This window comes from Antennarius striatus, chromosome 21, assembly GCF_040054535.1.
Source record: "Antennarius striatus isolate MH-2024 chromosome 21, ASM4005453v1, whole genome shotgun sequence".
NCBI classification, from domain to species: domain Eukaryota; kingdom Metazoa; phylum Chordata; class Actinopteri; order Lophiiformes; family Antennariidae; genus Antennarius; species Antennarius striatus.
In genome coordinates this window covers 16,597,501-16,614,894 of record NC_090796.1, presented here as the reverse complement: position 1 = coordinate 16,614,894, position 17,394 = coordinate 16,597,501, and the positions used below count along the sequence as shown (strand labels likewise).

General features: G+C 48.6%; 2 protein-coding genes across 5 annotated transcripts in view; both read left to right on the top strand.

Moving 5' to 3' along the window:
* Positions 1 to 438: 438 nt before the first annotated feature.
* Positions 439 to 7,052, top strand: myoz1b (myozenin 1b). Of its 2 annotated transcripts, none has more exons than XM_068306170.1 (6): positions 439 to 597; positions 2,451 to 2,534; positions 5,246 to 5,412; positions 5,493 to 5,559; positions 5,636 to 5,828; positions 6,466 to 7,052. In XM_068306170.1, the coding sequence occupies exons 2-6, from the start codon at positions 2,453 to 2,455 to the stop codon at positions 6,698 to 6,700; spliced, it is 744 nt and encodes a 247-aa protein (XP_068162271.1). In that variant the 5' UTR covers positions 439 to 597; positions 2,451 to 2,452; the 3' UTR covers positions 6,701 to 7,052. The 2 variants fall into 2 exon arrangements, with proteins under 2 accessions (XP_068162271.1, XP_068162270.1); XM_068306169.1 differs by having other exon boundaries at positions 5,490 to 5,559.
* Positions 7,053 to 7,902: 850 nt separating this feature from the next.
* Positions 7,903 to 17,394, top strand: part of usp54b (ubiquitin specific peptidase 54b) — a 29,015-nt gene continuing 19,523 nt past the window's right edge. For all 3 annotated transcript variants that reach the window (XR_011034099.1, XR_011034100.1, XM_068306168.1), the window contains exons 1-3: positions 7,903 to 8,029; positions 12,769 to 13,282; positions 16,289 to 16,381. Coding sequence is in view for 1 of the 3 variants with exons in the window: in XM_068306168.1 (XP_068162269.1) it covers positions 13,127 to 13,282; positions 16,289 to 16,381 (249 nt within the window). In the remaining 2 variants the exon portion in view is untranslated. The remainder of the gene's footprint in view (positions 8,030 to 12,768; positions 13,283 to 16,288; positions 16,382 to 17,394) is intronic.

The window sequence follows — 17,394 nt, the reverse complement described above, 5'->3', positions numbered from 1 at the left end:
AGTGAGAACATCACTATTTTTACCCAGATCTGAAATTTATGGGCAAATATTTGACATTTCATTCAGACCTCTGGGTCGGTTAAAGTTTCCTAGTTAAGAATCTCGACATCAGATCAGATACTGGTGCATATAAATTTAAAAATTCCCAGTTTGGGAAAATAAAGTATATCTTATCTTATCCTATCTTATCTACATATATGTATATAATCTGTAAATACACATACAATATACTTAATAAACACTATATATTTACACACATACACATGCACAAACAATACATATACTGTATATGTATATATACATAAATAAACGTATGTAAATATACATACACGTATGTGTAGTGTCTTGTCAGTCACACCACCACCTCAACCCCCACCCCACCCAAACCCCCCTCCAGCCCCAGAGGCCAGGTCCATAGCACTGCAGCAGCCCTGCTGATAGGGTTTCACTCTCTCCTGGGCGAAGAGGAGGGCAGGCAGTACAACACGAGCGGCGGGACGCGAACCCACCTTGGGACTCTATTCCTCCTCCCCTGACCCCCAAACTCTTCTGGGACCTTCTGGGACCTGAGTCTTCCTGTGGACGCCTGGGTCATCGGTAAGAGACGCACACATGTGTGTGTGTGTGTGTGTGTGAGCGTGCTTGGAGTGTGTGTGGATGTGTGAACAGAGATGTTTAGTTATTCCTGGAGGACAAAGAGTTGTCATTCCATTGGTGGGATATTTTGTGTGGTCAGCAGGTGTTGGCGGTAGGAGCGGCCTACCTGAGGCCGCAGGCTGCTGCGTCTGGACGACGATAATTCATGAGCAACAGATGATTGTTCGCTCAAAGTAATTTACGGTACATATTCTACATTTATGTCAGTCTCCTCAGGAATTTTAATTAATATTAAAATCATTTCCACTGAGACTGGCGTTGCCGGTCAGCTGGCGGCCCCCCCCCCTCCAGCTCCTACTGAACGCTGCAGAGGGTGTGGAATGCGGCCCTCCGCGGTGGAGTTTTTAGTCCGCCGGTATGGATGTATGTGCACATTTGGGAATGTGCTTACTGATGCCCTTCCTCCCCAGCTGTCCCCTCAAGATTTATCTGGAGCTAAAACAGGCTGGTTGTGGAGAAGGGGGGTGGGGGTGGGGGGTACAGGAGCACCTCTTTATTCGGGGAGGAGGTAACAGGACCCGTGGCCCTCACGCTGCTTCTGTAGTCGCCTCCATCTTGCATCCCCCCCCCCCCAGAACATCCCAAAAACACCTGTAATGTCTGGGGCCTGGGCGTGGGGGTGGGGGGGTCAGTGTCGTAGTTGTCATCCTGATTCTGCGTGCCATCGAACATGCGTACAAAAAGATAACTCCCATCATAGGAAATGAGCTTCAATTACAGCGGATGAAAAGCAATTACATGAAGCGTCCCTCTGCAGACGGGCCCCCCAGCATCTCCTCACCTCCAGCCTCACATAATTGCTTTGGACCTGTGCAGCAGACAATCCGAGCGGTTAGTCAATAGAGACGGGGGCTGCCACTGGGAATTACTGTCCTCAGAGGAGCGCGGGGAGCGATGCACGATGTTTAGAGCGGGTTTAACTCAGTCACGGGACCCGGGTGGCTTCTGCTGGATCGGCAGGAATTTAAAAACGCGATGTGCAGCTTGGTAAACAAACGTATGCTGGAATGGCCTCATAGGCCTCCTCCTGAAACACTGCATGCATGGCGAAGCTGCATCGGATTTCAACACCTTCATACTCTTCGCTAGACCCCTGAGAAAGTTCATCTATTAATGGAATGATTGTTAATGATCTCTCTCACACAAACTGTCTCCATTCTAAAACCTGAAGCATTTATAGAATCTCCTTTTGGATCTCTGTGCAGAAAATGCTGTAAAATGTTAATTATGAGTATGTCTACATTCAAATACGTTCTTATAAAAATTTGTTTGCATCTTAAAAACATTCCCTGTAAATCGTTTTACCGTGAAATGAATCTACAGCGAAGCTCAAGATCTTCTGGGTTAAATAAAGGAACGCCATGGATTCAAATGATAACAACAGACGTGGTTAAAGGAAACACATCCATCCATTTCTACGTCACCTGACTTCCTCCTTTGCTTCCTTCCTGTTTCCTTGATGTTGTCATTTGAACACAAACACACACAGGAAGAAACGGTCTCATTAATAAAGATGTTGGTGAAGGTGTTAGAAACCAGTTTGCCCATTTACACCTCCAGAATTCCTGTGAAGTCCTGTTGCTGTTATGTGATGAATGTAAACTTTATACCATGTCTATTATTAGCTTGTTAGCATTAGCTTGTTAGATTTCCACCCAACAAACCAGGAAATACCCTGATCCAGTTTGATGTAAATGTTTTTCACCGTTTTTGACACCGTAAATCTTTAGACTATTTTGCAAGAGATGAATTGGATTTCTATGAGGCCAACACGTCTCCATTCCCTCCTGCAGCCATGCCTCTACCAGCTACTGCCCCCTCCAACAAGAGGAAGGCCAACAGGATCATCACCGACCTGTCCAACATATCCCAGAATGGTAAAACACACACACTCACACACACATTCAACATGAAATAAATTAGCGGTTGTCATCATCACATGCCTCTGAGACCCTTCTCGCTCTCGCTCTCTCACACTGGTGAGCTGATCATCCGGTGGATCCATTTATAGCTTCTTCACACTGAAGCGTGTGTAAGCTTCATAATAAGAACACACATTCACATGCACACACTTATTCCAAGCAGTAAAACAATATCTGACATGCGCGTGGCATCCCCTGCAGGGTTGTGGGTCATTAACGCATGGCAGAGCAGCAGCAGATCTGTCACCATTAGATGCAACACAGAATATCAGATGGCGATTCTACTCGACTATGTTTGTTTGCAGCTGCACTCACAGGCTCATATTGGCATCAGAAAACATAAAATGTATTTATAGTTTGGTATTTTAGCAACATCTTCACATCTACAGCTCATTAATGTGATGTTTCTGTGGTTTCTGGGCGAGAGATCCACAAACTGAGCACCACGTCCTACAAAAACCACTTCATTTGTGCCAAATAAACACATGAAAAAGCATCTGATTGGCACATTTTCACCGTATCTTTAAACTCATATTTTGGATTGACAATAACAATAATTCACTAAATGTATCTTCAGTTACGTGAAGCAGCACTGACAAAAAAGCTGTGGTAGCAGAAAGTCACATGGTTTATGTGTTCAATATTAGCATGTTAGCATTTGCCTTGGTGAGCAGGTTAACAGACTAATATTAGCATTTAGCTCCAACTAAACTGGTATCTAACTGTTGTTATTTACTTGTTGGTTAATAATACAGTGATCCCTCGTTACTCGCGGTTAATGCGTTCCATGACCACCCGCAAAAAACAAAATTCTGCCATATAGCAACAATTTATTTTAATATTTGCGAGAATTTAAACCTTTATGAACCCTCCCCATATTGATATTAAACTGTATTAACTTTTCTCACACTCTAATAGACCGTTTAAAGCACTTAAATGTTTCTTTAATACACAGAAGTGTGCTGCGTTCTGTGAGTCTCGGAACGCAGCACACTTCTGGATGCTGTCAGCCAATAGAATGCACGTACGATATCATGTGACTACCTACTAAAAATCCACGATGAAGTGAAACCATGCATGTTGATGCGCGAATGCATAACTGCATAACTTTATTAAACACCAGTGGCATCTGAAGGGACCGTCTGAGCATGCTCAGTGCGGCTCCTCATCCCTCTGCAGCCACATCTTCATCCCTCCACCGGTTTGTTTCCAGTCAGTCACTCAGGAGCTTATCCCGCTAATCCCTCATGTCGCTGCGGTTAATGCCCACTCATCTATCCATCATCCCGCCTCCGTGTCATCCCGCCGCTGCTCTGCGCCGTCCGTCTGCCAGCCTGCTTCCGTCAGTCCGTCCAGTTTCCTCTCAGTCAGCAGCCGGCTCTGCTTTCACATTCCTCTAGAATTAACGGTCTAATCAATACACCCATGGGGGGGTTCGCTCTGTTCAGCAGCCTCTCTCTCTCTCTCTCACACACACACATACACACACACACACTTAACACACACCCACTTGCACAGGTCTGATTTATGGGGTCCTGCTAACAGCCCTCTGCAGCATTGCAATGCCAACTCCCGGCTTTATGGATGTGTTCGTGCAAGTGTGTGTGTGTGTGTGTTGGTTTATGGCTGGACTCCAGGTGTTATGAGTGATTTCAGAGTGTATGCGGTGGATGAGAAGTGTTTTATGAGGAGCTGTGTGGAGCTGTAAAATCCATCAGGCCTCGCCATCACCGAAAGAGAAGCAGGAGGCGTGAGAGGAAGACTTTTATAAGGATTTCCCTCCATAAACACAACGACCGCAAAATCTGCCCTGGCCTTTTCCTTCCATGCTGCTTGTGGCCTAGTAACCTCTACAAGTTCTCTGGTGCTACACACACACACACACACACACACACACACACACACACACACACACACACACGCACGCACGCACGCATACACACTCACACATCCTTTCATCAACCAGATGATAAAAACATTCACAATCAGACAAATCTTTTTAAAAGAAGGTAAATTCTGCTTTTAATTTGCCAAATGGATTTAGTTGATAAGAAAAAGAAAGAGAATTTAAAAGATGAGGGGGGGGGGGGTGAAACCTCTGCCACAGATTTTACTAAAGAAAATATTTTAAAAAGCGTTCACCTGTGCAGATAAATCCTGACGGGCCCCATTTGTTTCATTACAGAAACAAAATGATGATATTCTGGTTCGCATCTTCAAAGCTGTTCTTCTCGGGGCCCCGATGGGGGCCGGGGCAAACTGTCCCTGGCACCACATGTGCGAAAAGGGATTATTCGTTTTTCAGATTTGTTAATGCATTTTAATGGGGGGGGGGGCAAAAACATATAATAATTGACATCCTGATCAGCATGAAAAACGTATTTTTGAAGTGGATTTAGGACCAAAATGGCTCCACAGCGCCCCCTAGAATAAAATTCTAACATTTTAATCAGCTGTTATTGGTAGCCTTTATTTCCTGTTTTCTTCTTATATTCTTCTCTTCAAAATCTGAATTTTTCCAACAATGTTTTAGTTTGCACCACAATTACTGTACTTTGAAATAAATTGATTTATAACTTTCTGTTCTGAAACTTATGACAGCGTTTCTCCTCATATTCGAACCTGCATCTCCATATTCAGCGTCTTTTTCTTTCTTTTCCTGTCAGACGACGAGTCGGACACCGATGCCGCCGAACTGGACCTGGGAACCAAGATCAAGACGCCCAAAGACGTGATGCTGGAGGAGCTCTCCCTGCTCAACAACAAGGGCTCCAAGATGTTCCGGATGAGGCAGCAGCGAGTGGAGAAATTCATCGTGACCAACGAGAACAACGTAAGACCCGCAAGCGGAGACAGGTGTGTGTGTGCACACAAGACAGGCTGATCACACCCTCTTTTTTTCCCCTCTAGCAGAACCTCCAGAACCTGCTGACGTGTCCCCCCCCCATTCCACCGAAGCCCGAGATGCCAAAGCAAGAAGGTGGGTTACATTTTCTGTCACTTTTAATTAAGACGCCTTCTTTCCGTGAGGATTTTTTATCTCCTTCCTCTCTCAGCGGTGGTGGTGGAGGAGAAGGTGGACGAGGAGGCAGACAAGAAGAAGAGGAGGGCTGAGTATGTACGCACCTACATATCACCATGGGAACGGGCCATGAAGGGCAACGAGGAGCTGACAGCCACCATGAAGGGCTGCATGCCGGGACCCATCGTGCTTCATCCGGAGCTGCCTTTGTACAAGAGCTTCAACAAGTACAGAGAATTTATTCATCTCTGCTTCCATCAGTTCATCGTTCTGAGATGTGAACTATAAAACATCACAGGCATCGTGGATTTAAAACCACATCGCTTTTTTTTTACAAGCAGCAGATATCTGCTCCATCAGCAGTAAAAGCTCCGCCTCTAGAAATGGCGCTGCTGGACGCGCCGCCGACCGCAGGCGGCCGTTTCATCCCAGATGTAATTATTTTAATCTCGTTTTGAACGGCAGATCTCCATCTGTTGCTCCTGTTAATGGCTGTTGTAAGAGCGGGAGCAGCTGCATCCTTCGTTAAAACTAATCAGCGTGAATCAGCGCTAAGCAGCCTGGGCCGGGGGGGGGGGGGGGGCGGAGGGCGAGAGACCACACCGGAAAAGGTCCCCGCCCCCGAATAACCACACAGCCAGACAGAAAGGAGGCCATGTTTGATATGAAAAACGTCTCAGACGTCAGTCGTGTTCATTTTCCTATTTAAGGCGGATTCCAGATTATTTTCTGATTGGTTTGATTAGAGGAGGAGGCGTGTCCCTGGAAACACACTGAAAATTTTGCAGTGGATTCAGATAAAGGGGAATAATTCCCACATTTGACAAAATCACGCAAAAACATCTTCATCTCCTCTCCCTGCAGGACGGCGCTGCCATACGGCGGCTACGACAAGGCGTCCAAGTTACTGACCTTTGAACTCCCGGAGATCAACGTGGCCACGGAGGAGCCGGAGCCTCTCCCCAGCCTGCAGGCCGACATCCGCTCGCGCCCCTCCTTCAACCGCACGCCCATCGGATGGGTCTGCAGCGAGGACAACTCGCACATCCACATGGACCCGGACAACATGCCGTTTGACGGAGAGACGGACGACCTGTGAACACGCATGACGACGGGGTCAAGCAGTGCATGTGGAATGAAACACACACATTGACGCACACACATACGGTGTATGTAGGCTTCATAAATTGCAGCACATACACGACAACATGGACATGGTGATCACGTGTTCACATGTCCTTTAATCACACAGAAGTTCATGTCCCCAAATGTCTCCCCTGGTCTCTTGTGTGCTTTCCTATCTGTTACTCCTCAGCGATTATATCATTAGGTCTTACTATAATTTTGCATTCTGCACGCTAATGCAAGATCTGTGTGAATAGATATCGACAAGCACTCTGCACTCTTAAAACAATGTATTTATGCAATAAAGTTCCCCTTTACAGAAAGTCTGTGTGCGTCTGATGGATCCTTCTGCTTTCATGTTGTACAAACCAAAGCTAACAAATGCAATGATGAAGAAAACTCAAATAGTTACCGGAACACATCACGTCGTTTTAGGAAAAATGGGTTTTCATTCATAAAACCCACAGGACTCAGACCCACAACTCCTGGGTGATCGGACCTGGTCGTCTGACGCTTCCCTGATGTTGGAGCTCTTCAGTATGGTTTCCATCGCCTAGGCAACAAAAGGAATAATAATATTAATCATATTCGTATTAATGATAATAATAATCCACCCATTCATCCATTTTCAACCGTTTATCTGGCGCCGGTTTGTGAAGGCTACAATCTCAGCAGGGAAAATAATACTAATAACAGTAAAAATAATAATAATAATAATAATAATAATAATAATAATGATGATGATACTACTACTAATAATAATAGCAATAATAATAATACTAATAATACTAATAATAATTCTCCGTTGCTCTTCCTCTCAGTGACGTTGGAGTTCAAATCTCCGACAGACTTGAAGGGGTCTCTCTGACCTCTGCCCTGCGCGTTGACTCTCAGGCAGGTGGGGCTGTGACCCTGACCCCCCTCTGGCCGTGATGGAAATGAAACAGATGTTCTCCTCGCTGCTGACTGCAGGTTGAAGGCGGGAGTGGATATCCGGGAGAGCGCGAGACAAACAGGTGAGGCTCCGGGATGACGTCATCCCGGTCCTCCCGTTCCTGTCGCCTGGCGTCCATTGGGCGGCGGCATCGGGCTGAGCAGAGCCGCCTGGCGGAGCGGATACGTCACTCACTCCATCGCGGGGCAGGAGGGTGACGCGGTATCGCGAGACCGGCGTGCCGCGACCGCAGCGCTGGATGGCGCTGGTGGGGGCTGGATGCGCCCACGGCTCGCCCTCTCTCCGGTTCCACCGGTTCCACCGCACCGCAGGACGATCGGACGGAGGCTGGAGGCGACAGCAGCCGGGGTGAGTGGAAAAAAACCCCCTCAGGCACCGCATGGGCTCCATCACGGCTACAGACCGGGGGGGTGTGGGGGAGGGGGGGGGGCGGACGCGCATGTGACTGGGTGGAACGCAGGCGGTGGGTGTGCGTGTCTGTGCGTGTTTCCTAGTCGGCCAGATGCGTGGAGGATCATCTTCCTCTCTGTCATCATCTTCATCATCACTCTCATCAGCAGCACGACCTCTTCCTGGTCCCGTGCCCTCTGGCGCGCGCACACACGCACACGCACACACACACACACACACACACACACACACACACACACACACTTTGACTGTTTTATAACTGTGTTTTGTAAGTGATCCACTGCGCAGAGGCTCTTCTGACACCCTTCACTTCAAGTTCATCTTACCCCCCCACCCCCCCATCACCATCACCATCACCCCCCCCCCCCCACCAATCACCACCACACGTGTTATACACCGCGTCCCACGCGGGTACATGCCACTACTGCGCGCGGCTCCTGCCCCGTGTTGCGTGTTTTACGCTGCGTGGACTTGTTGATGGATGTATTCCCGCTCCAGTGTCATCGCTCCCGGAGGTAGGGGTGGTGGGGGTTGAGGGGTGGGGGGGGGGGGGTGACGCCATTGATCCTACGTTGCGTTTTCGATCTGCGTGATTGATGACTTTACCCCCCCCCCCCCTCCATCCTCACTGGAGGAGATGGTGACACGGGAAAAAAGGGCTTTTCACGCGTCTTTCCTCATGAATGGTTCCTTCTTCCTCCTGTGGGGGCTTATTAAACCCTAAACCCCCCCTGGATGAACCTGGAACCACAAACCAGGACTTTATGCGCACACACCTCCTCACCTGTGCAGGGATTAGACAGGTGACCCACAACCCATCCTCCAAACTGACATCCTGGATGCCTGGGGGGCTTTTACCAGCATAAAGGGTGTGTGCACTGCCCCCCCCCCCACAAACCTTCCCACCCCCATTTCAGCTCCAGCCATATTTCCCCTTTATTTAATACCTTATCATCTACGCCAGCACCTCTATATTTCATGACCTGTCACGGTCTCTGGTGTTTGGGCCTCGCAGCGTTTCATACTGGGGGGGGGGCGCTCATATTACTTTTATCTACAAAATTCTTCATCCTGTTGAATCACACTGCCAGGAAAAAAAAAGTTTCTTCCCTTCCCTCTCAGAGGGATTTTCTCCTGGGGGGGTGGTGGCGCTATTTAAATACCCCACCAGCTCCAAATAATAAAAGCTCTCAGGACCGTGAGTCTGTTTTTAGGTTTATTTCTCATCATTTATCGGTGACGGTTTGGAGCATCAATGACGGCTTATTTTAAAGTTGTTTCGTCGCATCGGGGATCCAAACCTCAGTGGAGCCCCCCCCACCCCACCCCCCCACCCCCCCGAACAGGACAAATCAAATGATGCTAAAAAAAGAGAACCAAACAGGAAGTGATTGTCAGGATTAAATGAAATGAAACTGTGTCGTTAGCGCCGTCCTGAAGCCGGGAGCATCTCCACACCTCTGGCTCGGAGGTGACAGTCATGGCTTGGGCTTTAAAGAGGTGTGAATGATGTCTCCTTCCATGGAGGAGGGATGGTCGTCGCCGTGGAGACGGGACCTCCTCAGGATTCGGGATTCATCGAGTGTTTCTATCTATGGGGGAAACTTTTCCTCTAAAGCCTGTTGAGTGTGGTTTTGTAGAACTGTGGGGGGGGGCTTCTGATGGATGTGGGGGGGGGTGCTAAAGGAGGAGGAGAAGTAAAGAAGCACATGTGGATTCTTTTCCATCCTCTCCTCTTTTACTGGTTTTTTTCTGCGTCACCCGTTTTCTTTTCATCTTTTATCACTTTTATCTGTTTCTCATCACTCTATTCACGTTTCCCTCCCTCCTTTACTCCTTTTTACATCGCTACCGCCCCCTCCTCTCCTGAACAAGGGAATGACCTTGAATTTTAAAAAAAAAGAAAGAAAAGCGCTGCACGTGTGGCGACTGCATGTTCACACGACCTCAGTGCAAACACACGCATGTAAACGTTCTCCTTACATTTAGAGTGGGGAAGAGGAGGAGGAGGAAGAGGAGCAGAGAGGGGGGAGGGGGGGTGAACTCTGGGCTCTCCCTATTGTCATCTCCGGCTATTTGAAGTTACACATAACCCAGTTAGAGGGAAAACACTTGGTGTGTGTGTGTGTGTGTGTGTGTGAGCACACGCGTGTGTCAGGTGAAGTTTTCGGGAATGGGAGGCGAGCCGACAGAGATGAATGGAGGAGGAGGAGGAGGAGGAGAGTGAATGAGAGTGAAAATGGAGGTCAGGGGGGAGGAAGGGAAGGACGGCGAGCAGGAGTGAATGAGAGTGAATGAGAGGAAGAAATGATGAAGAAAGATGCTCCTCACCCTCGTATGTTCGCTCCAGAGGCGGGGGGGGGGGACAACAACATCTCCAACCAGCTTTGAGGGAACGTTCACGATTTCCGCTCAGCTGGAGGGAATAAAAATGAAAAAACAGAAGAGTTTTGACTAATGAGGCGAACGCCAGAGTCATGTTTATCATGAAAACGATGAATCATGTGACCTCTGGTGGGCGGTCCTATCTCATAAAGCGCTTTCCTTTCTTTGGGATGGGTTTTCCGCCGCCTCCTTCTTCCAGTTTCAAAGCTTCCGGATTAATTTCGGTCGTTTCTGACCTCGGAAACATTCTCGGAGCATTCCGAAGATTTCCCAGAATTCCTGCTTCCGCTGAGTAAGATCATCCAATCGCAACCCAAACCTCCAGAACCGCCGCTGATCGGACCAGACGGCGTGTTTGTGTGGATTCTGTTTCATCCAGGTTATTAAATAACCTCTGCTCAGGTGACAGGAAGCTGAAGGTGCTTGCACTTCCTGTGAGGTCATTAACGCCGTTGACCTGTACGACGGTCAGGTCACAGGTGGTTCGTCTACCAGGTGGACCCTCGTGTGAGTCGTTGGCGTCACACGGATGGAGGTGTTAATGAGGGTCTGGATGAGGAGGGGGAGGAGGGAGGTGATGGCGGCGGCGGCGGAACAGCTGACTGTCCTCAGCGCTCTCGGCTCGCCTCGCCGGCTTCTATCGATCTGATTGCGATCATAATGATCCGCTGTCGCCACCAGACACCCGGGGAGGGAACGTCTTATTATCAGGAGGATTTAACACCTTCCTCACGCCGTTTGGCGTTCCAGATGCTTCCTGTTTCCACCGATGGACGGATGACCTGACGGACGCGTCAGTTTATCAGGGAAGGCTTTGCATTAAAAAAAAAAAAATCCGAATGAGATAGTCGCGCCGTGGCCACGCCTCCACGTCACATGGTGTGTGACTGTCGCCGTCAGCACGGCGACCACAGGTCCCGGTCCGGGTCTCCGCGCGCTGGCCAGCCCCCCCCCGGGGGTCAGCGAGTTTGAATGACTTGTGCCTTGACTCACTCTGGCTTCCAGGAACTCTCCACCATCAATACACATCATCATCATCATCATCATCATCATTCGCCAGCCATGTGTGTGTGTGTGAGTGTGTGTGTGTGTGCAGCACAGTGTGTCTCTCAGTTAAATCACATGGTTCGGCTTTTCCCCCGCGTGCCTGCTGCTTGGCCTATTTCCATGGTAACTAGCTGAAGATGTGGGGACACACACATTAACACACACACACACACACACACACACACACACACACACGCATAGCGGGGCCACATAAACAGCGCTTGTGCGAGGACTTGCCAGAGAGATTTCGGCTGTAGGGTGCAGTCGCAGAGAGGATGTGTGATCACACACTCCACAGGCTCAGTGGGACACACACACACACACACACACACACACACACACACACACACACACACACACACACACACACACACACACAGAAGCTCAGGATGCTGTGCTGTTGAGGAGAAATGGCACACGGGGGCCCGCGAGCCAAATCCCTTCAGAAATCCTCCTGCAATTTTGATTTATCTGTCTGTAGATGAACGGATCGACTCTCGCCACCCCCCCCTTTTTTTTTTTACCTCCTTCCTGTGTCACCGTCGCTATGGCAACAGCCCACGCCACTCACCTGCTCACTGCAGCATCCCCGCGCCCTCTGGCCTTTCGCCAGTGGGGGTGGCAGCCACCGGGCAATAAGGCTGAAACTATAGGGGTAGGGCGGGGGTGGGGGGCACTGCGGACCTTTACTGCCCTGTGTGTGTGTGTGTGTGTGTGTGTGTTACGCAACGTCATGTACACACACAAATGCAGATTTCCTGTAGGCTGACACACATGCACACACACATACACACACACACACACACACACACATCCGTAAGCCGTATAGCACGTATAAGCTGCAGATAATTTCCCTAAGTAAAGATTATCACATGACGTAACAGACTCCGCCGGCGTTTAAACGATGGCGTTGCCGCTGTCGCAGGGCCATGATCAAGATTCACTAATAATCAATAATCAATAATAATCTGTGATCAATAAGAAAATAAGCATGGATGTATGTCCAGAGATGAACACCCCTCTCGTATAAACACAGGGGTTTTTCAATTTGATGATGTCACAAAGCTTTCCGATCGCTAAGAAGGTGTTATTGATTATTGATCAGATAATTGATTTCTTTTTTTAACCCTTTGAAATCGTAAAAACTGGTTAAACATGGTTAAATTGCGTGTTGGGGAGGGCGATGTGACCACAGGCAGCATCACCATCGTCATCATCATCATGTTTTTATCTGTGTGTTCCAGGTGAAGTCAAAGGGGCGGAGCTTACTGAAGGCCTTCCCACATGGGACGTCGACGATTCTACCGACAGACGCCCGATGAATCCAAGGAGCTGAAAAAAGGAGAACTCAAAGCCCGGCTCCAGCGAGTCGACGGATTTTAAAGACGCGGCTGGAACCGGGGGGGTTGTATGGGTCCCACATCCGACGCTCGCCACATCTCATCGCTCCGCTCCCGCCGCCGCCGCCGCCCACTTCCTTCCTCCTCCTCACTTCTTCCCCGTTCTCTCTCATGGGAGTGACATAGAGGCCGTCGCTCCTTCTGCTGCCCCGCCCCTTCCACACCTCGCTCGAGCGAGGAGGGGGGGGGCATCCAGGTAGTGATGTCGTGGAAGAGGAACTACTTTGCGTCGGGTGGCGGAGCGGCAGGCGGGGTGCAGGGGCTGGTGACCCCCAGAACCATGACCTCCATCGCGCCCAGCAAAGGCCTGAGCAACGAGCCGGGACAGAACAGCTGCTTCCTCAACAGCGCCCTGCAGGTCAGACACACACACACACACACACACACACACACACACACACACACACACACACACACACACACACACACACACACACACACACAACTATTGGCTTGAGATAGAGAGAGAAAGGCATGAAGACAGAGAGGCTGTTGGTGGGGGCGTGATGAAGCAGGAGCTTGAAGAGAGATGAAGAAAACAAGGATAAATGAGGAGAAGAAAAGTTTGTGAAGAAGAGGAGGAGCTGAAGGGATGAGGAGTACCGAAGGTGACCGAAGGAATCGGAGAGTCGAATGAGGTCCAGGTGGAGACAAATGAGCGTTTGTGAGGAGACGAGGAGGAGAGGAAAGGATGGAGAGGAGGGTGAGGAGGAAGAGGAGGACTTGAACAGAGGAGGTGAAGGACGTGAAGTTTTCCTGAGAAATTACAGAAAACGTCTCGACAAAGACTTAGAAGGTGTCTCCAAGAGGAGGGAAGTGGGACGCTTCAAGGACACGCAGGAGAGACGGGGATGAATGAGTGTGTGTGTGTGTGTGTGTGTGTGTGTGTGTGTGTGTGTTCGGCGGTTTACTTACGGTATTCTAGAGAGTTGAAGTGAGCATGAGTCAGGTCGTCATCAGAGGTCAGAGGTCAGATGTGGAGACGGGTCCGATGTGCACCGGAAACAAACAAAAACAGTTCAAAAGTTCATTTTCATTCTAAAATTAATTTATGATGAAAACAACAAATCCACACATTAAGTTTTAGAATTGGAGTAAAACTTGCTCGACTGAAGGCCGTTCTCGTTTATTTCTGTCTTTAATGATTTTAATGATCACTTCTTTTATCTCCTCTCATTTATTCATCCTGTTACCTCGACTTCACTCCGGAACGTCTTTTCTTCATCTGCTTTTTTTACACTTCAGATTCTCTTCTAACCTCATTCACACACACACACACACACACATACACACACATACACACACACACCTGACCCTGCCTGCCTGGTTTTATTATCATATCTTTGTTTCTGCTCATGCGAATAAAAACACCTTTATTATTTTTACATTCTTTATCCTCCGTCTACTTTTTGTTTTATGTTTATGCATCTGAAATATCCATACATATTAGTCACAACAACAGAATTTCACTGATGTAGACACAGCAGCTCTGGGGGTGGGGGGCAGGGGAGGCAGCTGAATGGAACCCTAAATATTAAAACCCCCTCGTCCTCGTTTCGACGTCACTTTCGTGTCAAAACTTTTGCTGGTGCGTGAATAACGGAGGTCAGGAAAAGTAGTAACAGACACCGTGACAGCTGTGGTATCATGTGATGCCCAACCAGAAGAAAAACAGAGATGCCCCCCATCACGAGGGGTAATAGGAGCCCAGAACAGGAGAACCGGGGTTCATAAAGAGCAGAAATCAAACGGCTTTAAAATGTTCGTTTCATGCTGGTATTTCTGTGTCTGTATTTCTACACAGTTTATTATCAGGATGTATATTTCATAACTAACGGCTTTATTTAGATATAATAATCATAATAATAATGTTTAACACCTAGCAGACGATCTGGAGCAAAAATCTATGCACTAACAAATCTGACATTTACAGTTTCAGGCCGTTAAAGCAAACGAGTCCCTCCATCCAGACTCTACAGCCGTTATAATGTTTGCTTCACACACTCCATCCCCGCCGCCAATTAGGGGCGGGAAAAATAAATAGCTCTGCCCCGCGTGGTACCTGATCACAAATCAATGAAGATGGGGGAGAGATTATCTGCTCAGAGGAAGAAGCAGCAGGAGGAGGAAGTTCTGGGAGTTTAAAGGGAGTTTTCTGATCTGGGAAACAGCCAATCAGGAAGAGGACTGTCCCATCGGGAGGTCAGCATCAGGACCAGCCCGTCAGGAGGAGAGCAGGAACATCAGGAACTAGCAGCGCTAGCTCATGTAGCTTCAGTTCTAATACAGCTGGGTTATCTGTCAGTATAAAATTGAGGATTTCATACATGCATTGTTTTCCTCTGCATTATTTGTGCTTATCTTTTTAATCCCAGTGACGAATCCCAAAGCTAGCAATTAGCACAAGACAGATAACGACGTGAACGTGATGCGGGAAACAGAACGAAACAGAAATGTTCCCCCGGAATTGTATCTTCAAATGCGGTTTAATTTCACGACGGCACGGTTTGATAAATGAAAATACGCGTTGATCATCGCTTTCTGCGCGGATCGAGTGCTAATAATTCTGTAACTCAAATTACTGACAAGAAGCAGCAGGAAAAAGATGATGATGATGGTGATGATGATGATTGAGCTGATCGGCTCAGTTTCTGTCTCTGATTGCATCACTTTGCACGTTTGTTAGTCCCATTTTACTCTCCGAGATGCTCCTGCAGACAAATTGAGAGAAGTTAAAATGGGACGGAGAGAGAGAGACGAGTGATACGAATGGAGGCGGAGGAGGAGATGGAGGGATGTGCTTAGAGGAGGAGAGAACCAGATGAATAGATAGATCGACGCTGATAAAGACAGATGGGTTTGGGGTTGTGGGGGGTGGGGGGGTGGAGCGTGGCCTCCTTGTGGCTGCTGCAGTGCTGGGGAGGGAGACGATTCATCACCACCAAATAAACCGGGGGGAGAGGAGGGAAAGGTGGGCCGCATGCACCAGCGTCAGCACGCAGTCTGTCATCCTCCACCTCCATTTCTCCCCCCCTTTCCCCCAGAGTTCCTTGCAAACGGACATGCATATAGATGTAAAAGAGTGTGTATACAGTAAGTGTGTGTGTGTGTGTGTGTGTGTGTGTGTGTGTGTGTGTGCCTCAGGGACAGTTTTATGTCAATATTATCTTTTAGCATGCGGGATGAGTTTAGCAGGAGCGTTTCTTTTAATTATACACCAGAGATGGACGGAGGAAGAGGAGGACCTGGCGGGCTCCGCCTTCTGCAGACCGTCCTCAGTCGGTTTTCACAAAGCGGTAGAGTTAGCGTGGCGTCTCAGCGGCCTGTGATTGGCTGGAGCGCTGACCTGTGCTTTGTCTTGCAGGTTCTGTGGCATCTGGACATCTTCCGCAGGAGCTTTCGACAGCTGACCACACACAAGTGCATGGAGGACTCGTGCATCTTCTGCGCTCTCAAGGTAAACCCCCCCCCCCCCCCCAACACTCTGAAGCCACGCCCACTTCCATCTGGGAAGGGGCTAGAACTTGACCCCTCCCATCTCACATTCATCCTTTTTTTTTGTTGTCCTCGTGATGCAGCAGGTCATCCTCATCCTTCTGCCACCAATTGGATCATAATTTAGAAATTGTTCATTATATTTTGATTTTACCTGTTTTTTAATAAATTAAAAAAATATTTCAAGGGTCAGTTTGCGTAGAAGAGTTCAAATCTCGCTCATATATCACTTTTTATATTTTTAAAATTCCATACATGTCATTACAGTGACCCCTCGTTACTCGCCGGGCATCTTGAAGCACGAATCAGGATTGCTGTATTCTCATCACGCTGTGATGCTTTTGTACTTCCTGTTTGTGTAGTTGTTGTGTTCCAGCAGCCGCTGATGGAGAAGATAAAGATCTGCAACGCCATGAAACCCTCGTCATGAACGAGCAGCTTATGCAGCTCCGTTGCAGACATTTGTTGCTTCGCCGATGACAAATATGTGTCTGAGTGAAGGGAGGTGTTGTGTGTAGTGTGTGTGTGTGTGTGTGTGTGTGTGTGTGTGCAGCAACGTCAATGTGTGTGTTCGACATGCTGTTCTGTCTACGGCGCTTCTCTGTAATTAATTGGCTGGCTGAAAGCGCTGAGCCAGCACGGCCCACGCTGGGAATCTACACATACATACACACACATACACACACACACACACACACCTTGGCTCACACACAAATCTGTTCTTGCGTGCCGCGCTACACACGTGCACCTCCACGCGCTCGCAAATCCGTCTTCCCGTGCTGGGACGTCCTCCACGTCGCACCGGCCCGTGGGCGTACGAATCAAAAAGTATGAGGTGTTTGCATCTTCCTGTCGGTTTCCATTAAACGCCCTGTCGTCGCCGCGGAAACGACCAGATGTAACATCCTCGCAGTCAGTTTGTCGCTGCGTTCCCCAAGGCAAAGCAGATAAAAGTCTAGAATAACCGGGCCAGAC